This window comes from Xiphophorus hellerii, chromosome 11 (genome assembly GCF_003331165.1).
Source record: "Xiphophorus hellerii strain 12219 chromosome 11, Xiphophorus_hellerii-4.1, whole genome shotgun sequence".
NCBI classification, from domain to species: Eukaryota; Metazoa; Chordata; class Actinopteri; order Cyprinodontiformes; family Poeciliidae; genus Xiphophorus; species Xiphophorus hellerii.
The window spans coordinates 28171539-28195925 of NC_045682.1; the positions used below are offsets into that span (position 1 = coordinate 28171539).

Below are 24387 nucleotides of genomic sequence, written 5' to 3' on the forward strand. Positions count from 1 at the left end.
ACCTTCAGAAAGAGGTTTCTGTTCCTCATCGTTTAGCTTTAACTGGACTGGTAAGCAGCTTTTTATGTCCATGAAAATAACCTTTTAAATCAAAAAAGTGAAGTTATATTTATTATTTTACATGAACTTAATAAAAAAGCACTTTGGATATTACTGAAATGTTTTTATTTCATTCTAAAATAAAACCAGATAAGAATAATTATTGTGTAATAATAAACATCTTTACCGTTGATCCTCGTCATTTTCCACCATTTAATCTTAATAAAGGTTAATTTTCTGCAGTTTCAGAGAAGCCAGCTCATCATCTGCCTTCCCGTTGGACCATCGCTGGAAGCCGGTCCATCAAACCAATCAAACCTCCTGATTGCTGCTGATTAGAGGTGAACCAGCCAATCAAACGCTCTGGAAAATCAAGGTGGCCTTCCTGACAAAATAAAAATAAATCCTCCTCCTCATTTCAGTGTAAATGCTTTCCATCTCTGCACTCAGACGATTCCTCGGCTTGTGAGACGTGAAAACAGCAGCCAGCTGAATATTTGTCCTTCAAGCTAAAAGTGAGGAGAGGAGACAGAGCAATTAATGAAAACAAAGCCGCGATTCCCCGATGCCTTTGAATCATCCTCTCTTCGGGTTTGTTCCCGTTTTTCCCAACTGCCATCGAGGCCATAAATATCACTTATCGCGCTAAGCGACTTCTCTCTGGAGAGAGAGACTAAAGAGGAGCAGAGAAACGTCCACAGGTTGGACTGGCTGCCAAGAGAAATGGCATCCATCAACGTTAGCTGAGCTGCAGATTCAGTAACGACTGAATCCAGTCATGCAGATACAGCAACGGGGGCGGGAGGGGCAAGAGAGAGATTCAAGAGACTCTCATTGTCCAGTTGGTTGATGCTGAGAAAGGAGGAAACGACAGAGGAGGCAGAGCTTCCAAAGGCTGCAGGAGTAGAGATACTTCACCACATTTACACTCAAGTAGAAGTGAAAAGTATTTGATAAAAAGTTTACTCAAGTACTGAGTAACTGAGCACATTATCATATTTAGAAATTACATTATCAGATGGAGCAAAATGAAAAGTTATAAAGTAGAAATTTGGGTATTTTAAGAACCAAAACGAGGAAAAAGTCACAAAATCAGGCAAAGCAAAATTTTTCTTCCAATAAAAATTTTTTATGAAGCTTTAACAGAAACTGCAGGTGTGTGTCTGTGCTTTGGTTAAAACACGTTTTTTTCATTCAGTCGGAAGAAAATCCAGAAATTTTATTCAAGAGTAGAAATACTCCATAATAAAATTACTCCAGTAAACGTAGCAAAAATCCTGCTAACAGCACATTTCTTCAGTAAAGTTACTCAAGTAAATGTAACTGAGTAAATGTAACTAGTTACTGTCCAGCTCTGATAGTAACTGACGTCCAGCCACTGAAGCTTCGGTCATTTTCTCGTCGTTTACCCAGCATGCAATGCGTTCGCGTCATTAATGGGTCTCTAATATCAAATTAACAGCAAAGCTTTTTTTTCACGCTGTGATAAATAGTTACGCTAACAACATGCTAGCAGATGCTGAAACGGCGAGATAAATGCAGGTAACCGTGGCAACCAGTGACAGTTTAAAGGTCGAGCGGCTCTTTCTGCAGCGAGCGTCCGCTGTCCTTTCAACCAAATAATTCCTCTACAGTGTTTGTTGTTTAACACTTTTAAGTTAAATCTGATAACTTTGCCGCGCTGATCAGAGCAGCTGTGTAATAAAACTTCTCCTTCAAACGAAGCTCCGGCAGCGAGCTTTTCTCTTTAAATTAGCCGGAGTTAGTGAGCTGAGCCCGGGCTCCTGGCTCGGCTCCCGGAGCGAGCAGAGGCTGCCTCGCCTTGCCTACTCATCACTGCTCAGCAGGACCTGGCAGCACCGCTGGGGCCTGAAGGGAGGCATACTTCTGCACCAGCTCTCTGATAAACCCTGCTGTAAATCTCGCCTCTGGATCCCAGGATCCCATCTGAGGGTTCCTGCCATGCTTCCTGCTCCACATCTGCTAGTTTTGTTCCAACTTTCATACTGCAGACAAATTAATCTCTTATGAGATTAGTGGGTTTTTCTGTCGTTTGTCATTAGCACAAACAGCAGGAGGTATAATTATAAATAAATAGAGCAGTACGCAGGGTGGAAATTTTTACAAATCAGCAGAACAAGAAGAAGTAGATGTAAAAATAACCAACATGGTATACCGTCAACTCCAGTTTATTATAAATAGAAACTTTGAAGAGTTACAGAAAAATGGATCCAGACGGTTTATAGTTCAAAATCAGCACCGATTTCCAACAAACATTCAACCAGAGGGAAAAGTTGCCAAAAATATTACTGAGGCAAGAGCAGCAGCACTATTACGCATTTTCACTCCAGTGAAAGCGAAAAGTACCAATCAAAGAAATTACCCAAATAAAAAGTATTTGGTAATAAGACTACTCAAGTACTGAGTAACTGATCAAATTATTAATCATTTAATATTTAAAATTACATCTGAGATATAAAGCTAAGTGGAAAAAGTACAATAATTCACATAAGTAACAAAAATCTACCAAAACAAAATGTTTCCAAATCAGTTTCTTTCAATAAAAACTTCAGAAACTTTAACAGAAACTGCAGGTTTGTGTCTGAGTCTGGAGAGTTTCTGGTTAAAACATGTTTGATTTCATTCAGTGGGAAGAAAATCCAGAGATTTTACTCAAGAGTAGAAATACTTCATAATAAAATTACTTAAGTAAAAGTAAAGTGTTAGTAAAGTAAAGTAGTAGTAAAATACTGCTAAAAGTATATATATATATATTTTTAAATGTCACTACATAAATGTAACTGCTGCTCTTGAGTTCAGTTTTTGGGTGATCTACTGACCTCTGCTTATTACAATAATTCAATAATTCTTTAATGATGAAAAATTACTTGCCTGATTATTTCATTTCTAAATGGGAACAATGTCTTAGTGGAACAAGAACCTTTATCGATATTAAGGAATTGCTTACTTAAAACAAGATCCTATATCTTCCTGAAAAGTTACTTGTATTTTAGTTTTTCTTATTTTAAGTGTGCTAAGATATTTGAAACTAGATCAAAAATACTTACTAAGATTCTGCATTTCAAAATCAAAATACTTTTAGTAGTTTGCTGCTCCTGTATGGTTAAAATTAACACTGATATGAGGAAAGCTAATTACAAATGATGCTTATGATACACATAGGCTTGATGAAGCATGTGCTGCAGTGGGTGGCAGCAGAAGGCTGAAGCCGTTGTGTTTTATGTGAAAACAAACTGCTAAAACATCGATTTCTGCAGGAAAGAGAAAGAAAAACAGTAACTGTGGAACATGGTACATGTGAATAATCTTTGTTTAATGTTATCAATATTACATCAAGGACAAAGCAACTTTAGTGCTGCTGTGTTTTCACTGTTTCAAGTCTCTTGGAAGGAGAACTGTGTTATTTAGCTGGGCTAGCGTTGGCTGTGGGCACCGAGCGAACCGAAGCTCACTCATTCTCCTCGCCTCATAGACTCACATTAAAGCTGAGAGTCTTTCAGACGCCGCTGGGTTCACTTCAGAGTCAGGTGGACTGGGATCAATACTGCGTAGTGATAAAGCTGCAGCAAGGAGGCACCAACTCTATTTTTATCTCTACCTCAACAATTACAGAAAGAAAACAAAGAAGTGTTTTCTCATAAAGCACAGGTCAAATTTTATGGGTTGAATTTCTTGATTTGATTCACCACCGTCGTAGAGCAGAGGGCCAAACTTTTAAAGTTGATGCAACTTCTAAAGTTGCATCAACATTTTTAGTATTTTCAATTTTAACTACAAAAACCATTAATTTTTTTTTTTTACTTTGTAAATAAACATAATATTTTAATGAAACAAGCAAAGCAGTGCGATTTCTGTAGCTTTTTGTACATTTGAAGGATGGAGTTCACTCAGCGTCTAGTCTAGGCATCATGATTGCTTTTGAGAAAATTCTTCATAAATGGGAACAAACTGGAGCAAAAGTAAATTTTATAGCATAAACTGTCAAAAGACATACTGCTTTCATTTTATGCTAAGTTGAAGGTCCAGTCAAATATGAAACTTCTGATATGGGAAACTACATATCAATGCTTTTACGTCTGCTGGAGGAAAAAAGACGATTCTTTTCCGTCCAAAGTGCCGCTGCACCAAAAATCACTCAAACATTTCCCACAAAGAGCAGAACATTCAGTCTGTTACAGTTGTATCTTTTCAGGCTCAAAGTTTATTTTGCGATTATTAATAAGCAATCGCTGTGGCAGATGTTGCTACTGTTAGCTATGCTAGCACAGCGGTGGTAGATTAGCTAATTTAAACACCTGCTCTATTGATGATCTGTCAGAGATAGTATTTAGGTTATAGTTTTTATATCTAACTGAACAGAAACAACAAATTCTGCAGCACATCTACATGTTAAGATTGTCAAAGTCAAGCTAGCATAACTGAGCTACTTCCCTCGCTATTTTTTTCTTAATTAAAACTTTTTCCCGACCTTGTTATCTAGTTTAGTTTAGTGTTGACAATTAGCCAAAGCTCTGCGTCCCTTTTTCTTTTATATATCAGGTGTACATTTAAGATTTAGCACGTTATGTTAACAACAGCTAAAACCGATGCTAGTCTTCGTTAACCGCAGCGTTTTGCCCTCCAGAAGGAAGCTGGGTGTGGGAACTTGGGCGTGTGACGTGTCACTGCAGGGGATCCATAGCAGAGATTTATTTGTGGAATTGATTTACAGAACAAATAAAAAGTATTGGCTTCAGTTTCCTTTAAAAACATCCAGAGCTCCGGCCTGAGTGACGATATTCAATCTGCCATCAAATATTTAAGATTTCAGTCCAACATGACTGCATACATGCCAAATAGAAGAGTAACGGATGCTACAGAAGCATTTAAAAACGCACAGCTGAAAGCAGGAGTCCAGGGCTGCAGATACTGAATCAACAGTCTTCCACTGAATAACTACGATTAAAGTTTAATGGTTTTAGTTTTCTTCTCTGCAGCCGTTTGTGATCCATGTCTTGCAAGGAAACATTTTTTCCTTGAATCTTTTGATTGTAGGAAGAGTGTGTTTACTCTCATGAGGTAGAAAAAGTTTTATGTTGCATCTGAATATGAATTTATGATTGAATTGTTCTGTATCAAATCATGTTGAGATGACATCTGTAGAGATTTGCTGCTTTATAAAGAAAATTAATTCAAACTGAACTGCACTCACATCTGCACTTCTGTTTAAGTGTAAAGATTTTTAATATTGTTGGTTTGATAATAAATATTGATGTCTCATGGCAACACAGTTTCAACCAACAGGAATCTAGAGCTGTAATGATTCGAGTTCCTCGATAATTAAAATTCCTCTAAGCTTTGTTAAATTATGTTTTACAGTGTAGCCCACCATTAGTGCACTAAGAAATCTGACGTAGAAACTAGACACTAAATACCTGGTAAGAATAGATTTTGTGTTTTTGCAGTGTGTCAACTCATCTGCATTCATTGACCAAACTCAGGTGAATTCATAACAGCATCGGTCTCCTGGCACAACGATCAGCTTTCCACTCTTTAGCATTCAGGAACTGATTACCAGCCAGCATTCCTTCAAGCAATAAGTTTCAACGATAGCTCATTTGTTATTTTATCTTGAACCTCAATAGAAGTCCTTTTCATAACCTTTTTTTTTATTATTTACAAAATAAAACAAACTAGTTTCCCCCAGAAAAAGGTGCTGGACTATGCAGCATTGTTTTCCAATTATTGCTCAGTATTTGATATGCTTTTCAGTCTGAAACCATTTAAATTTGTGGCATTCAATGTTATTTACTCTCAAGATTGTACTAAAATCCATTTGAAGAATGCATGACAGTCCATAGAGGAATGGATATAATTCATAAGGTTCTACGTTTTATTCCTGGGGAAAATAATGAGAAGCCACAACAGAGGAAGCATAATGTTTTATAGCAGCTCCATTCCATACTAATGCTCACAGGTTTCTGCTTGCATGAATACCAACGAAGAAGAAGCATAGATCTGAACAAAGGCACAGCCTCTAATCCTTGATAAGAATGGCTTCTTGTTTTTTTATTTTCCAGAACGAAGCATCTGCCTCTTAAATGCAAATAATGGAAAACACTCCTTTATGTGGGACAGCTCAACTCCACTGAAGATTTCCTATAGAAAACATTTCAAATGTACAGAAATAAAACAACAATGTGTAAGATTCAGGTGTGATACAACTTGATCAATAATCTAATTGCATTTGTTATTAAAGGGTAATATTGTTATATTGTTAATCCAAATGAACATTTTGTAAAGACAGTCTGTTATTTCTTTAGATCACTCACTTCTGAAGGAAGACAATTAATTACTTACAACAAACAAAAGGTTACAACAATAAGAAAATAAATAAAGTACCAGAGGTCGAGTACTTAAAAACTATAGCACCACTTCAACATATTTTTACTGAAGTAAAAGTAAAAAGTGTCCAAGAAATGACTCGGGAGTAAAAATGTGTTTGGGGTGCGTGCTGTGGTGGCGCAGCGGGTTAGCACGCCCCCCGTTTGGAGGCCTTAGTCCTCGACGCGGACGTCGCGGGTTCGATTCCCAGTCCCGAAGACCTTTGCCGCATGTCTTCCCCCCTCTTTCCTGTCTGCCCAATGTCAGAAAAAATACGAGACACTAGCGCCGCAAAAACTCTTCGGAGAAAAAAAAAAAGAAATGTGTTTGGTAAAAAGTCTACTCAGGTACTGAGTAATTAATCAAATGATCAAATATTTAAAAATGACATTAAAATTATAAAGTTAAGTGGAAATGTTGATATTTTAAAAACCAAAATGACAATAATTCATGTAAGCAACAAAAAAATAGCAAAATAATTTTTTTCTTTCAATAAAAAACTTTAACAGAAACTGCATGTGTGTCTGTCTGGTGACTTTTATTAAAACATGTTTGTTTTCATTCAGAATCCAGAAACTTTACTCAAGAGTACAAATACTTCATAATAAAATTACTCAAGTAAAAAGAATAGAGCAGTGAAAATACTTCTAAAAGTACTTTTTTTTCACAAAAAGTTACTACAGTTACAACTGGCATTGTAAATTTAATCATGCAAATGTGAGTGTGCAGGAGCCGGTCCCTGATTGGCACCCAGAAAACGACGGAGACGTCCAATTGGTGGCCTACTGGAGGTGACGGATATAAAAGCTGCCGACTTCCTGCCATCCATCCTCAGCTCATCTCAACCGGCCACACCGTCCGTTAAAAACGGCGTCCGTTAAAAACGGCTTGTAAAAATTCTTGGAGTTTGTAGGCGTGAGCTGCCGTTTATGTTTCCTTAGTTTTCTCATGTTTTTCTTAATTATTGAGGTAAGTTTTTGTCATTTGGTTTATTTACTTTCAAGTAGGTAAGTTCTGGTTAATATTCGGATAGTTTCCTTTTTGTTTATTGTTTTCGGCACTATAGCTCACTCTGAAGCTGTATATTCCACTGGTTATAACAAATAATAATATTGTAATAAATAAAATGTTTATCTTTGTGTGTGTCAGCTGCTTGAGATCTGAGGAGGATGGATCCTTCATGTCATGATCTGGCCACCCCTAGACGGGTCACAACACTACCCTCCTCTGGAAAGACGATACTCACTCATCGAGTTGCAGTATTACTACGCTGCCTTGCAAGAAAATTTAATGGCGCCTGCTTTGTCTAGCATTACTGTTTAAATTTCATGTGTGCTGCTCTGTGCAAGTGCAAAAATCAAATGTAACAATCCCTGTAGCCTCTGCCGACCTCCAGGAAAGGAATCGTTGCATTATTCAGTTGACTTTGTTAAATCGAACTGCGACTCCGACAGAGAAACAGATGTTGCCTGGCGCTCTGACCTCTCACCATTAACAGCTGGTACAGAGTTATACTGGTTAGGGGGGCGACCTTTACCTCCAGGCCTTGGGGACAAACTGCTTAGTCGTTTCTTCAAACCAATAATCACATCAATTTGTCAGGTTGGTGAATATTACACTGCAAAAACATGAAGTCTTACCAAGAAACTAGACCAAAATTACTTGGTAAGATTTTGTGCTTTTGCAGTGTAAGTAACATCCAGTGAAACTAGGGATTTCATTTTACAGTGAAAAATCATAAAAAAACAAATTAGTTTAAGGAAAAATCAGAGTTGTGCTGAATAATCTGAGGCGTCTTGTTTCACCAAACAGAGAAGTTTGTTATGATCGGTCCCACGCAGGATGACAGCTGAGTTATCACTTCGCTCTCCGAGACACGGCTCCTTCCAACACTTCAACATAACCACGCTATCTGATTTCACACCATTCCTGCTGCTGAGTAGCAATTTCACCAAAAAGCTCTCCTTTCTGTTGTTTCTTTAACCAATGACACCCTAATTCATTCGCTGCCCTGGTTGCAGGGACCCGGAGTGTCGGCGCTGATGCACTCAGGGTGAAGAGCCTCTCCACCGGGCCCAGCTGTCGTCAACACACCTGGAAGTCTGCTCCGCTATAACACTTTCTATTTGCACAAATTGCTCCATTTGTGTTTAAACATGACAGCCAATTCCCAAAAACGACTGGAGGCCGTGTCTCGTCTCCAGGGAAACAGAGACGTGAGGGATAAATGAGATAGTCTCTTCATTGCTTTGTCGTTAAGAGAAATTTTTATTTTATGCTCTAAAAACTGCATGAAAAAAATCTGAAACCACTGCTTCAGTTTAAATGTTTTTCAACTGGGAGCATCAAATTATGAGCACAGTTTCATTAACAGCATGTGCTGGACTACAATCAGAGTAAATTACATTTACTTGAGTAGACTTTTTACCAAATACTTTTTACTCAAGTAACTTCTTGGACAGCTACTTTTTCTTTTACTTGAATAAAAATACGTTAAAGTAGTGCTACTCTTACTTGAGTACTCTGCCCTCCTCCGGCTAGATGAGCTCAATTTAAATCAATAATTGTTTAAAGTTGAGGAAAACGTACTTGTTCAATTGGCAGATTATTTATAGAATGGAAACAATGTCATGTTATGAGTGAATTTATCTGCCAATTGAACGAGGACTGGGTTGCTAATGGCTGGGCTCGGCTGAGGTTGCTAGGCAACGGGCTGGGCTCGGCTGAGGTTGCTAGGTAACGACGCAATTCTTTGATTCTGAAACAATCCGCCAGTGCAACAAGAAGTTTTTCATCAATATTAAGGAGTTATTTACTTTTAAAAAAGCTTTTAGATGTTGCTGAAAAGTCACTTGTAAATTTGTTTTTCTTGTTTCAAGTGAAACTAGACAAAAAAGGCTTTGCAAGCTTATGTGTGTTCGCAGTGCATTAAGCAGAGAATCTACTCCATATATCTGGCACCAACAGAGTTAAAAAGAGGAACAATAATGAAGCAACTTGTGGGCATAATGTTTTAAGACTGAGCAGCAAAACTAAACTGGAAGATTACATCGTTCAATTGTGAGTAGAAGAAAAACAGGTGAGAATCGGATGAAGGAATCGCTTCAGAGACGTTTGATACGTTTCACAAAGCAATTCAGGTCCGACAGAGGGAGAGAGTTACAGGAGCGCGTGAGGCAGCTGTGATTAAATTTGCAACAGAACATGAACAAGAAGATAGCAGCTTGTGGTGTTTAAATCCAGCCTACATGCTCCTGTTAGCACACAGCCTGTTTGGGGTGTGGGGGGCGGATTCAATCAAAACTGGAATTTCACCACCCACACAAGACGTTTAAAAGGTAGATTTACTTTTCAGGAGAGCGCTTAAACTTTTAAAATGAAAGAGAAAAAAACAACAGAAAACATGATTCAAGACGATCAACTGCTTGAGGTGGTGATGTGTTGAAACAACCTGCAGTCACGACAGGAAATATGATAAACAGCAGCAAGAGAGTAAAACCGTCTCGTCTCACAAACCGAGTCTGAGGCCAAAGGTCAACAATGTGAACAACTGGACACTGCAGACAGACCGGAGTTCACTAAACGCTGCACAGTGGGAGCATGAACAGAATAACGTTTCAGCACATCATGCAATCAAAAACAGAGGATCAGCAAACCAATCTGATCAGTTTTATTTATGCATTCAAATTTATCCGTTTTATGACATAAAGTACACAGTTCTCACTCAAATGTGTCTAAATTTTCATCGTCAGGAAGCCAAAAAGCAATGAGGGAAATATAGTCATATTCAATGAATTTGAATGTGTTACAATGAGGCTCATGTGGCAGATTAAAGTGGTTTGGAAAAAAAAAACTCTGTAGAAATGGATAACATTTTTGCTAAATAATCAAGTTTTTCTCCCAAATGATTAGACAAATCATTGCAGAAATACTTACAACAACTTCAAACCACTTTCATTAGCAATAAATACTTAGATTACAAATAAACTGTAGAAAGTTACTGAAAAGATTTAATCAGATGAGAAGTACAGTAGCTCTATAGTTTCCTAAACTCTTAAAATCATCATCATTCAGCTACTTCCTGTCATCTTCTTCGGAGTTTCCGCCAGTAGTAACATCCGGCTGTTGATCATGTGACTCACGTGATGTAAAAAAAGTGTTTCAGTAGCAGTTTTGTGAAATAAATCAAAAGAGAAAATAATAAATCATGCCAATAGAAATTTAGGTTTTTTATTTATGAGATTAATTGATTTGTTGTTAACTTTAAAACTGCCCTGCTGAGTCGCTCCCTGATGCTCAAACATTTAAACCAGGAGTGTCCAAACATTTTGTTGGAAAATTAATAGAGAACCAAGAAAATAAATAAATCAAAATCAAGCAAATAATCCTCCAATTCAATTTTGTTTTAAGTTATTTTAATCATAGATACAAAACATAAAATGGATTTCGCAGTTTTAAAAGAGCTTTCATCATAGTTTTCACATTATTTTGGACTCGATTGAATTTATTTCCAGTTATAAGAGCAGAATTTGGGTCACTTTCTTCCAAAATATTTGCTAAATTTAGCCAAGTTTAATAAATTAAATAAAAGCTGGTTTCTGTACAGCAGAGTCGGCCTTCAGTAAAAATACGTGGATAGACGAGATTCTAATTATTATTTCCATTGAAACAAACTGGTATCATTCTTGAACTGCAGCTGTGGGCCACAACAAACAGCCCAAGGTTTAAAACCCCCGTTTTAAACCTTGGTGATGAAATATGACAAATATGTGACATCTTCTACATTTATGTCAATAAATATGTGAGACTGCAGCTAAATTACTTTGACGCTCCTCATAGATGGTAACGTTTGGAGAATCTGCAAATGTTAGATTCTCCAAACTGCATATTTAATTCTCAACACACCCTGAAAGGCAGAATCCTGGCAAGCACACACACGTCTGCTGCCAAACCTGGACAAAGGTAATTGCTTGTCATATTTAGGGAAATTACGTGGGAAACAGGAACGCCTCATTAAAACGCTCTTTAGATTCCATACAGTCGGTTTGATTCATGTTGGTGTCGCTCCGTCCTGACAGGCTCTGCCGCTGTGATCACCATGTTGATTTCTCACACTCACCACTTTATTGTTGCATCATTTATTTCACCCAGGATCCTACTTCACTTCAGGGCGCTACGTCTGGATGAACGTCTTCATTTAAATACAAAAAATAATCAATTTGTTACCAATACGACGTCAAGAACTGTTTGAGAGAATGAATACAAAATACTGAATAACTACAAAATAATTTCAAAGGTTCACATCATGTGGTGAACTTTTGTGCTATACTGCTTTTTATTCTTTTTAAATTTGTAACTAGATATGCTTTTTTTAGATAAAAAAAACTATAATTATCTTTATTATTCTCTTTTTTTGTTTATATGTCTGTATTGAATTGCAATATATTATATTTATGCTGATTGTATCTTTGATAACTAGCCTTTATCGCTAACTTTTGGATATCGTGATGTGAATTGTCTCTTTCGAGATAATGAATAAACACAAACATTTGCCATAAATCCTGTGAAGGAGACACATTAGAGCAAAGTTAATACAGCTGAATGCCACATTTTTCAGATTTGCACTTGCTAAAACATGCATTTATTTTTTTCTCTTTACAATAAACAACCAAACCTATTTAATAGAAAACATGTTCACCTTTGCACTGTGTTTTTTTAGTATCTTCAAACTGAAAATGGCTGAATCGTTTCACTAATGTGAAAAATAAAGTCGATTTTAAATCCCAGCCTGCATAGACTCAGGATTTCAGCCTAGTTGCACACCGATTGGACGTGTTAGTATTTTCTACAAGACACCAAACAAGTCAATATTTCTTGAAGAGCAGCATTAAATCCTCCATCAGAGCTCCAGAAAGTGGAAGAATCGATTGAAAAGCCGTTCAATATAAAAGGTTTTCATTCAGCGCGTCGCCTTTCTGTATGCAGATATAAATTCAGACTATAGATGCAGATGTTTGGACCTGCAGACAGACAAAGGGAGCCGAGCGCACAGGCATATAATCTGAAGTGAAAAGCAATCATTTTTGTTCTCAGGTCATAAAGCCGTCTGTGGTTGATGTGTAAAACAGGAAAAATTGAAGGTAAGAAGAAAAGCTTTGCAGCGACACCAAAGATCACACAGCAGCTGCTGCGTCACTGAGGATTTGACCTCTGGATGAAAAGGTGACAAGTAAAGGAGAGTGGAAGATAATTGGAATAATTAGAGGTGATTAGAATAATTTAAAACAATTCTAAGCAGCATATCTGTTAAGAACAGATTTTCTAACAGAAAATAGAAAATCACAAATTAAAAAGTTACTTTGTGCTTCACATAAAAACATATAACTCAACTGGAGGATAACTATTCCCTAATTGCAGAAAACTGTCAATATGTGGGAAATAGAACATTTGTGTGTAAATTATCCTCTTTTATTGGTCTTAGATAATATTCTTACTTTATGAGAAAGAGAGTTGGGAATTTTCATCATTTGTAAGACATGCTGAAACTCAAAAGATAACAAAAAAATCTTATCACTGCATTCATTGAAAGAAAAAGTCAACTGGACAATAAATCAATATTTTCCATGATGGGCTTTAGCTAAGCCAGGTTGGTGGAATCAAACTCACAATGGCAATCAGTTTATCAGTTTATTTTTAACTGATTTAAAAATAAGAAACGGAGTGAAAACTTTGAAGAATTTGAATTAATGCGTTCCAACAACATTTCATTTCCCTTTGGGATCCATAAAGTATTTCTGAATTAAAAACAGGAAAGGCAAGTTTGGCAGCATTATGTTCAATTCAAAATTAAAATTTTAGACATTTTAGACATGCTAGATGAAGTGTTAGTCAACAGGCTGGTGATAACCCACGTCCCACTGCTGTCGTCAACATGCTAATCGCTCTATAAGCTCTCATGCTAACATTAGCCTTACAGCTAAAACAAGAATTTTAGCTAATTTTTGATTTATTAGCAATATTTATCATACTGAATGAACTAAGTCAACATACTGAATGTAGTAAGTATGATTCTCTGAGTACGTTAGCTAAGCTTAGCATAGGTGCTAATTTTCAGCATCAGGATGCTCTGTTCAAACAGACAGGACCCGTTTAAAATTCTTCAGAAATTTTAAAATACAAAATTGATTGATATGAAATGCTTCCTCCACAAGAAAATGAGTTAAAAATTGAACTTTTTGTGAATAAACTGAACCTTGTTCTCATGTTGGTGCGTTTTTCTATGAATCATTTCCTGGTCGTTGTACGAATGTGTCCATCTTTCCAGTTGCGCTGAATCTTTGTGAGCGTCCAGGTTTGGCTGCTGCTGCTTGCAGCGTCAGATTAAGTGTTATGGAGAGAGACGCTGTCCGTCCCTCTGACCCCCTGGAGGAGCTGAACGTCCTCCTTTAGCCCGTCATCAGGGTCGTCAGGCAAACTCAAAATGGAGTCACAACTGTCACTACAGTGAAATCACCTTTTTGTCTTTGACTTTCAGACTTTTGCTAATAATTATGATAACATAAAACATGTTCAGCCTGTGAACTGAATCAAATCTCAAGCCTGACCAGATTTATGTTCATGAGTATTTATGCTCACAGCTTCACCTGCAGGTAGTTTTGTTTTATCGAAGTGGATTTTATTTCAGTAATTTGATAATGTCCTCCATGACTCAGTGAACCTTTTGCCTGATCATTTTTATTGCTTCACAGTTAAATCATTTTTCAAACATTCCTGACATGAGCGAGGTAGTGACGTACAACTTATGGGAGTGAAAAGTTCTGCTTATGCAAACTAATCATCTAGTGCAGTGGTTCTCAAATGGGGGTACGCGTACCCCTGAGGGTACGTGGAGGTACTGCAGGGGGTACGTGAAGCTTTTCAAAACATCTTTAAAAAAATCAGTAGGCTCCTCATAATAAGTCTTGGAGCAGCTGCTACCCTTTGCATCCACATATTTATGTGAGGCCTCCTTCTCAGCAATGATGCTGATCAAAACAAAGCAAAGAAACAGACTGTGCCTGGAGAAGAGCTTGATCACTGCAGTTGCCTCCCTGCCACCAAGAATGACAAAGATCCTCAGTGAGGTGCAAGCCCATATTTCTCACTAAAATGTACTGAGTAATTTTTTTCCTGTTCATAAATCACTGCCTGTTACATACTGTTCAAATCAAACCAAATGTTCAATGCAAAGTGATTAAAGTGCAATCTTCTTTTTTTTGATCCTAAAAGAGGTACCGTTTATTTTTTTTGTGAGCAAATCTTTATTTATTAAGTTAATTTATTTTGTAAACAAAATATAATTTATTTATAATTAAGTTATAGATTTATTTCTGTGAACACATTTTAGTTATTTATGTATATATTTAATTTTGTACCATTACAGAGACCAATATAAATTAGCAGCGTTTTGCATATTTCAGTTTTGACTGGTTTTATACCTTCCTGGTGGTCACCGTCTTCTGCTTTTCTTTTTTCTTTAACCATGCAATGTTTGCAATATGGATGTATTTGTCAGGTTCACTGATATAAGTTGTTTGGCTTTAATAAATCAGACAGTGATTTTACAGCACTGTACCTCTTTTTTATTCCAAAAATGTTTTGCCCATGTCAGGGGGTACTTGACTAAAAATATATTTTTAAGGGGGTACATCACTGAAAAAAGTTTGAGAACCACTGATCTAGTGCTCACACAAAATGTCATCATTTTTACATTTTCTGAATCAAATATAGATTCTTCCAAAGAAAAGCTTAAATCATTTGATTCCTTACAGTAAATTAAAACCTACACACAGCTGATAACCTTTTAAAACTATGTAAACATATTTTATACTACAAACATTGAAATCACAATAGCCTCCACCTGCAGAGGGCGCCATTTTGATTCTTTATCAGAGGCGTTGAAAATTAAAATTACTGAGAACCATGAAGTTAGACTTTTTTTAAACAATAAAAAGGCATAACAGTCATTTACTCAATGAATAATAACTTTATTTCTGTTACTTGTTTACTTTTGTTTCTAATAGTAAAATAAAACTAAAAATATTTTTCTAAAATTTGCCGCTGATGGTTTGTTTGAAGACTTCTGTCCATGTTTTTCATTTTGGTTGTTTGTTGAAACTTTTCTATTTTTTAAAAAGTTTAACAACTGCAGTGATTTTTTTATTATTTCAGACATCTTTACTCCTTCACAGTTAAATCATGTTTCAGTCGAGTTAGTGAAGGACAGTTTATGGAAGTGGCAACAAACTTATTAACATTGAGCAACATGCTTCAGTCAGAGGCCTCTTCTGTTTTGTTGCAACACTGACTGCTACACAAGATCTTATCATCATCTGCAATGACTCTTTGAAGATAGTTTGAGTTGAAATATTATTTATCCCAAAGGGAAATTGAAAGTATTTTTACCTGAATTGACGTTGCTTCATCCATTGACTCCTGTCTATATGAACATAAATTATATGTAAACCGAAGACGAGTGAAGAAATCTGAACCATAAGAACAGCTGTTAGCATCTGGCCACCACTCATCCATCAACACCAGCAGCTGAATTCATTGTATCACTAAAAACTTCCCCCACTTTGTGACAGGCCATTAATAATAGCTCACACTAAATATTAACGTCTTTTGTTCTACATGCCCTAGATTTACTCAAACATTTGTGTAAGTGTTTGCTGCGGCTCAGCAGGGGACTAAAAAAAGAAAAACAATGTCAAGATCTCCTGACACCTAATAAAAAACGTGCAATGAAATATTTTCTATAGGAGTTTAATAATTTGAATTTTCCTGTCACTACTCTCTTCATGTTTTAGAAGCAGTTTTACTACAGAGGTGGGAAAATGTCAACAGCATGTCATGAATGAAATCATGATTTATACATCAAAACATTGATTATTAATCTTCACTAATTGGACCAAAATCCAGCTCACTTTCCTCGTTTCTTTGTCACAATCTGGTCCAGTTTTTATTTCTTCTTTGCTCTTAGATTCTCCATCTCCACAGAGAAGCTGACAATGGCTGAATAATTAAGGAGTCGACTTCAGATCCGTCTCATCCCCTCCACTCCTCTCCATGCTGCCTCCGTCTCCTCTCAGCTTCCTGCCCAGTCGTTTGCTGCTTATTACAGAGTCTCTCTGTCAACCTTGTCCCATCTAATTCTCACCCAATTACAATCTAAATGAACCACAGGCCTGCTTAACTTGCTTTGCCTCTTGCCATTGTTTAATTTGTGACGGTAACAAACTCCGATTAGGCCTCTGCAAAGGTTCATAAATTAAGCACTCAAGACCAAATTAATCTCCATTCCCTGGAAAGATAAATGAGGAATATTCAATTTTTCCACATGGATCCCACTGACAAGAATGAGGAGTAAATAATGTAAAAATGACAAGAAGTGACCTTTAAACCACGAGCTAACCTTTATGCACAATCTCTGTAACAAAGAAAGTTTTGATTAGAAATGAGTCGAGTTGATTAATGTCACCGTCTGAGTGGGAGCTAAAAACACAAATATGCCGTTAAAAACACAAAGGATGACAGAAAATTTAAAAACACAGAAAGTCATTTCTACATTATAACTGAAATTTTCCTATTTCCGTGATCATGTTGTCTTTCCAGTTTCTGCATCAATTTGTACCTTCAATTGTAAAGAAATGTGGTTTTATTTTTAACTACTTTGGTTGATAAGTGTTAATTATGGGTCGTATTTAAAAAATAAAAAATAAAAATAAGAGTTGAGAATGTTATGAGTATTTCTCTTCAGATAAATAAAACTGGTGGGAAAGGGAATCATTCTTATTCTTATTTTTTGTTTTCCTTCATTTAGTTTTTTTTTTTTTTTAACGAAAATCTAGAGATCTTTTTTTGATAGAATTAAAATAATAACCTATATAAATACTAATCATTATATTTGAGGACTGTTTTGTGAGAGATGTCTGCAGGAAACTGTGGGAAGCGGCCTGCTGAGGAGTGAAAAGGAGGAACGAAACATTCCGGCGTTGATTGTCCAGAGGAACTGCAAACCTTTAGTCTTATCTTATGAAATATGCTTTTGAAGATTGTATGAAAGAGTTGTGTTCATGTCAGTGTGCAGCTGTTTTTGCTCCCCGTTCCTTCAGGGCTGCACACTGAATGTAACTGAAGAGTTCCAGTTCCTAACCCTTACCCAGATTGAATAGCATGCACTAGGATGATTGACAGCACTAAGCCCCGCCTCCTGGCTCTGATTGGTAGTTTCTGGGCAATCAGAGCAAGTGGTTCATTTTTGCAACAGAACTGGGAGGAAGAGGAAGAGTGCAACTTGTTTCTGACTCATATTAAACTGACAGTTTTAACAAATATGGAAAAATATATATGCAGCTCTGGAAACAAAAATAAGAGACCACTTAAAATGATCAGTGTCTCTGATTTTACTTATTATAGGTATGTTTAAGTAAAATGAACATTGTTCTTTTATTCCATGATCGACTGACAACATGTCTCCGAAATTCCAAACAAAATTTATATTTACAGAAAATGAGGAAAAAAGATGCAGTGCTTTCAGATCTCAAATAATGCAAAGAAGGGGCGTGCTGTGGTGGCGCAGGGGGTTAGCACGCCCCACGTTTGGAGGCCTTAGTCCTTGACGCGGACGTCGCGGGTTCGACTCCCGGTCCCGACGACCTTTGCCGCATGTCTTCCCCCCTCTCCTCACCCTCCTTCCTGTCTGCCTACTGTCAAAAAAAATACGAGCCACTAGCGCCGCAAAAACTCTTCGGAGAAAAAATAATAATAATAATGAAAAGAAAAAAATTTCATATTCACTTAGAAACAACAATACTAATGTTTTAACTCAGGAAGAGTTCAGAAACCGATATTTGCTGGAATAACCAGGAGGTTTTCAACGGGATTCATTTTAAGTGATTTATATGAGTAACTTCCTCTGCAGTCACTTTACAAGGTTTCCATACATAAATATATTCAAAATAATGCAATCATATAGATAAAATTTTAATTAGATTAATGTCATGAAAACCATTTTTATATCAAAGGGAACTTAAAACTGGAAATTGGTCAACATTCAGTAGGAGGACGAACCAAATTATGTGATAAAAAAAAGCACAGAAATGATCAAAATATAAAAAATAAATAAATAAACTTCCTCCCTACAGGAAGACCAAAATCCTGAAGATAACTGTTGTGTTGACTTGCAGTGCATAGACCTCTCCGTCTGTTCTGAACGATCCAACCTTGTAAAATGCTCTAAGATTAAGTGCCGTCCTCTTGGCAAATGGAGGTCGTTCAATACCAGTCACTGTGCAGGCAGCGATTCTGTTAAAAACGTTTCAGTGTTGGGATTTTTCCCGCTTCATCAACATTATAGAAATGAAAGCTTACATTTTCTGGTCATTTCTGAGAATAAGATTAAAAGACTGATGGAAACTGGACTGATTTTTAGGCTTTTTTGTCACTTTTTAAACCATCAGCACCAATAAATGTGGCTGACGCCGACGTAAAGCTAACTGGCTACTCAGCGTAACGACTGAGATCATGACAGGCACAAATCACTAAAGCTGAATGCCAGGAAAAAACTCAGAGAAACATCGTTTTCCACGTCTGACAGGGACAAACAAACATCTGACAGCAAAATAATTAGTTACATGTCAGAGAGGGTGTCACTAAAAATAGACGCAAAAACACAAAATGTTTGGTCTAGCCTCCAGTGGAAATATATTAGTACACTTAAAATAAGACAAAATAATTCACAAGTAACTTTTCAGCAACATATAGAAGCTGATGAGGTTCTAACTATTCTGAAAGCTGGGTTATAATCTGTTACTTTGAAATAAATTAGTGTCATTCTTGAACTGCAGCTGCGGGCCACAAAAAAAAAACAACAAATGGCCCCCGGGGCCACACTCTGGACACCCTGAACTAAGATATCTGCACTAGAAACTAGAGCAAATGTACTTGTGTTTTACTTGTGTTTTTGCAGTGGTTTTGTGCAGATTTCACACATTGGTTTGTGGAGCAAAGTTACATCAGAAACCATTTCCAATAAATAAATCTCATGGCGCTGGAGCAACAGGCGGGATTTCTCATGTTTTCAGAGATATTTTATTATCAAAAGCCCATTTTATCAGAGCCATTTAGAGCAGAATTACTTGTTTCCCAGTAATCAGAGGACAGAAGCACAGCAGAAGAAAAACCATATTGTAGACGGCATATTCTGAAAAATGCTGTTTTGGTTTGAACACTGTAAGCGTACTCACATTGATCGATGCTCCCGTCTGCTTTCTCCTTCTCCTGCAAACAGAGAACACACACAGGATTGGTTATTACACGAGCTCAGAGGAGCGAGGGCAACACAGCAGCCGCCTCTCTGCCACTTTTCACATGTCATCCGTTACTCTGCCTTCTCCTCTTCCCTGAAACAAACAGACAACGGCACAAAGCAAGGGCAAACAGAGAAGGAGTAAAAAACGCTGGTGGGTGACAGCTAGGCCTGTCACGATATCAAATTTTGCTGAACGATTAATTGTCTCAAAAAACTATTGCGATAGACGATAGTATTGTCTGAAGACCTTTTTACACTGATTTAATGGAAATGACGAAATAATGCATGCGATTTCTTGCCAAAGATGTATATCCTTTATTTTCAAAAGAACACTCAACACTGGAACTGGTTAATAAAATAAAACAAGCAGAAATAAAAATTAAATGGACTCTCGGTCTCTAACAAAAAATGCACTTGAATAAAAACTAAGCACAAGATAAAACCACAGTGGAAATAAAAACTACATTCAACCAAAACAATACAGATTATGAAGTCTGTATATCATTAGATTTAAATAAAGATGGGGAAAACTGCCATTTTACAAACAAATAGTGCAAAGAAACAAGCACATTTTTAAATAAGACCAGATGCCTCAACAATCTTTAGGCATATCTGTAGCTACTTTAGTCAGAGATTCCGAGCAAGAAATACCAACATGTTGAGTTTGTGTGGCTTAAGGCAAGATCTCTCAGGAGTAGCAATGTTTCCAGCTGTGCTAAACATTCTCTCTGAACTGGTGCTTGTTGCACAAATGCACATGTATTTTTTAGCCAAGTTTGCCATCAAAGGATATCTTCTTTGATTGTCACACCACCACATCAAGGGATCACAAGAGGCATCAATAGCATCTTCTTGAAGGAACTTTGTCAGTTCTGCATCAGCCTGTTCTCTTTTTGGATATGTAGCTTGTGTCTGAACTGTGAGTTCAGCTCTTCTGTTTTGAAGAAGGTCACTTAGCCTCTTCTTCTTGGTGGGTGGGTCAGCTGTAGATTCATGTTTGTTTCCTCCAGCAGCTTGGCTGGAACCCTCACCACTTGCACCTTCTTCCCTTACTTCTGGCCCTTTTAAGTCCAGTAGCTCTTGCACCAGCTGATGTTTGACATCATCCAATGACCCTGCCTCCTCCATGCTGCCACGGTACCTTGGATCCAAGATGGTGGCCTTTATCAGGAGATTTTGGATGCCAGGTGAGCTATATTTTTCAGTCAGTATCTTGCATACGTTTTGTTTAATACTGGCAGTCATTGTGCTGTCATCAGGGCCTGGAGAGAGAAGGTCGCCTTTAATCAGTTCTAGCACAGGCTTAACAGAGGACACTGTGACGTATGTTTCTCCTGAAAGGACATCTGTAAAGTCAGCCAGTGGCTTCAAAGCTGCATTGATGGACTCCAACACCGCAACATCCTGCCAGGTTGGAGTGAGATGGCTGTGCTTTCTGTCTTGTACCAGGACTCGTCTGATGGCTGGGAGTTGCTCCAACACCCTCTCGATCATCTTCTGTTTAGTGCCCCATCGTGTGACAACATCCTGTGGAATATTGAAAAGGTTTTTATTAGAAAAACATATAGAATTATTATGTTACTCATTTAAGGCAAAGCTTCACCAGTGACGAGTAAAATATTACACCCCTTGTGCTGACAAGTAGAAATAACACCAAAATGGCTCTAGCAAAAGACATTAATACTATATTAGAACCATACTATTTTTTATTAGTTAATTTATTTCAACTTGTTTAAAGAAATGATACTAATTCTCCTTAACAATTTGTGTTGTTATATGTAAAATTATTGCCAGACAACGGTCTTAATTAGATTCTACAGGTCTACATGCTACAAAAATAAAAAATAAATAAACATGGCTCTGAATATTTTGAATAAATGAATTTAAAAACTCACCAGAATGAGATTGTGCTGAGGGAGATTAGCTTCATTCTGTGCCTTCCTCAGATCTCTCTTTTTAAAGAAACTCAGGTTGAAAGTGTTGACCAAACTTTTACAGAGTCCTATGGCACGTGCTGTACGTTCTTTGTCACTGTCTAGACCATGGGAAACAGCAAGGTGGAGGTTGTGGCCAAAGCAGTTGAGCCATGGCCAGCCAAGATTTCTTATTGCAGCGACAATGTTAGGGCCATTGTCTGTTGTAATGCAGACCAGCTTGTCCTCATCCAGTCCCCAGTCTGCTAAAGCAGATTTCAGGTTTTCTCCCAGGGTGTTAGCAGTATGGTTATCTGGGACATACCTGGTCTCTAAACATTTAGAGTGCAGGGTCCAGTCAGCAGCTATATAGTGAATGGTCAAGCTCATATAAGGAGTCATATTTGAACTTGACCACATATCCGACGTAGCAGAGTAAAATGAAATGTCTTTTATCTCCTTCAGTATGTCCTCTTTAATACTGCTGTAAAGTTGTGGAATTGCCGTTTGTGATATGTATGTTTTTCCGGGGATTTCGTACCGTCTATCAAAAGTTTGCAACATTTTTCGAAATGCCGGCTTTTCAACAATATTAAATGGGAGCATCTCTTTAGCAATTAAGCGAACTACGCTGTCTGTGAGCGCGCACCACTTTGCGCCGTCCTTTTTGTATGCTTCCTGTCGATGAAATGTTTCATTGACGGTGGACTGTCGCGAACTTGAAGACGAAGACGGGCCACCGGTTGTACTTTTCCTCCTCAGCTGGAAAAACTTTACTGGATGGTTGTGCTTTAGGTGCACGTACAAGTTGGTTGTATTGCTACCCTTAGTTGCTACTATTTTATGACAAATGCGACATACCGGCTCGCAAAGGTTCAGCGGTTCGCCTCGGTCATTTGGTTTGAATCCAAAATACTCCCACACTGCGGCAGTTGCGTTCGGCTTTGAAACGAGTTCCATTTCGAGTCCCTCCTCCCCCAATATGAGATAGTGTTTCTTTACCTTGCTAACTCCTCACGGGGCTCTAAAGCTGCAGCAGTACAAAATGATGTGCGCGCTGACTACCTGACGTAATAGTCCCCTCCTCCTCCCTTCTCATTTTTCCCTTCCTAAAAAATGAGGAAGGGAGGGGTCAGTGGATAGCGCCGGAGTTGAGCCTACACATCCAGCGTCATCAATAGAAAGAGAAAAATACAAGCAGAGACGATATGGACGATAAATTAAATGACGTCGATAGGTTTTTTTTATCGTACGATTAATCGATTTACGGTTTATCGCGACAGGCCTAGTGACAGCAGAAAAAACTCAATCACTAATTGGAAACACAAGGCGTCAACATATTGTTCAGGAATCTTTATTTAGATGTCAAACCGGATGAGCGGCGCGTCATTCAGCGGTTTGAAACAGACATCATGTGTCCAGCTGGTGGTATGTCTGTCATTCATGACATTTAAAGATTTAAAGCATTTTTTGGATGATGGAAGTTTTTTCTGCCCTGGCATTTCTGTTTAGCCGTGACCATTGGTAACTTTTCAGCAGATTACCTGAGGAAAATCTAGGAATTTTACTCAGGTAAGAGTAGAAATACTTCATAATAAAATTACATTGTAAAAATACTCCTAAAGGTAAATGTAACTATTTCCCACCCAAGTCTGTATGTAGAATATATGTGTAATATTTTAGCATATGAGATGCTTTGCTGCTTATTAGTGACCAATCAGTTGAGCTTTTTTTTAGGATTTGAAGAAACGTGTCATCTGGAGACGCGCTTCATTAGCATATGCAGGGGAAACAACCATCGACATGATATTTGAAAATAGAACAGCGCAGTCTTTCAGAGCAACGCCACTCCAGAACAATCCGATATCCGGCAGCATTTGAAGTGCAGTGACATTTTGCGTTCTTGTCCCTCAGCATGGATGCCAGCAGGTAATGAGCCTCACTGATAAAAGCAGCGTGTGTGTGTGTGTGTGTGTGTGTGTGTCTGTCTGACGTCCAACCCCAGGAGACCCGGACTCCCACGGGGAACGCAGCGGTTGTCAAACCTTCTGCATCTCCATTCCTCTTTCCTCGCCTGCTGATGCCATCTGTCTATCTTAATTGCAGACATTCTTCCTCATGATGCCCAGATAAAACTGAGCGGTTTGATCAATTGATTAAAGATTTAAATCAAGCACAGGGGTGACAGCACGGCTCTGAGCTCCTTTCTAAAAATACAGTTTGCTCTGACAAACAAAAGCTGTTTTTGTCACTTTATTTTACACATTTAGACTTTAGGTGTTCATATGTAATTAGCAGTAACCTGATTTTCTTGCTGCTGCTTTCTGTGCTTGGATGAGTTTATAGTTCCCATCTGATTTAATCTGAGCAAATAGGACAAATCAGCAGGGTTTAAGGGAAAAAGGAGCCAGTTCTTTCTCCTGGAAATAGAGGTTGGCAGGTGTATTTTTAAATACAACTTTTGTTTTTCCGTCAAGTAGATAAGTGTTGCAGTCCTGACAGATGCGGTGTGAATAATTGGGAGTAGAGAGGATTCAGATCTTTTAACCTTTGTTGCCTCAGGCTGGCATCTTGACTTCAGGCGATATCGCAGACAGGAATTAGAGGAATACGTTAAATGAGGGCAACATCTTTACCATAATGTAGGGCAGGGGTGTCCAAAGTGAGGCGCGGGGGCCATTTGCGGGCCTTAGACTGATT

At 37.7% G+C, this 24387-nt stretch overlaps 2 protein-coding genes across 2 annotated transcripts in view; both read right to left on the bottom strand.

Annotated features, from left to right (window-relative positions):
* Window positions 1-24387, bottom strand: part of fstl4 (follistatin-like 4) — a 216392-nt gene that overhangs the window by 166786 nt on the left and 25219 nt on the right. The window contains exon 3 of the mRNA XM_032576485.1: window positions 19710-19743. Coding sequence (XP_032432376.1) covers window positions 19710-19743 — 34 coding nt within the window. The remainder of the gene's footprint in view (window positions 1-19709; window positions 19744-24387) is intronic.
* Window positions 20256-22971, bottom strand: LOC116728398 (zinc finger BED domain-containing protein 1-like). The gene is made up of 2 exons (XM_032576486.1): window positions 21670-22971; window positions 20256-21301 (listed from the first exon to the last, which is right to left on the bottom strand). The coding sequence occupies exons 1-2, from the start codon at window positions 22645-22647 to the stop codon at window positions 20402-20404; spliced, it is 1878 nt and encodes a 625-aa protein (XP_032432377.1). The 5' UTR covers window positions 22648-22971; the 3' UTR covers window positions 20256-20401.

Bases quoted from the DNA above. Each gene is read 5' to 3' on its own strand.
- LOC116728398 (XM_032576486.1), bottom strand. From the start codon at position 22,647: ATGGAACTCGTTTCAAAGCCGAACGCAACTGCCGCAGTGTGGGAGTAT. The intron at 21,302-21,669 runs GTGAGTTTTTAA...AATATTCCACAG, and splicing joins CTCAGCACAATCTCATTCTG to GATGTTGTCACACGATGGGG.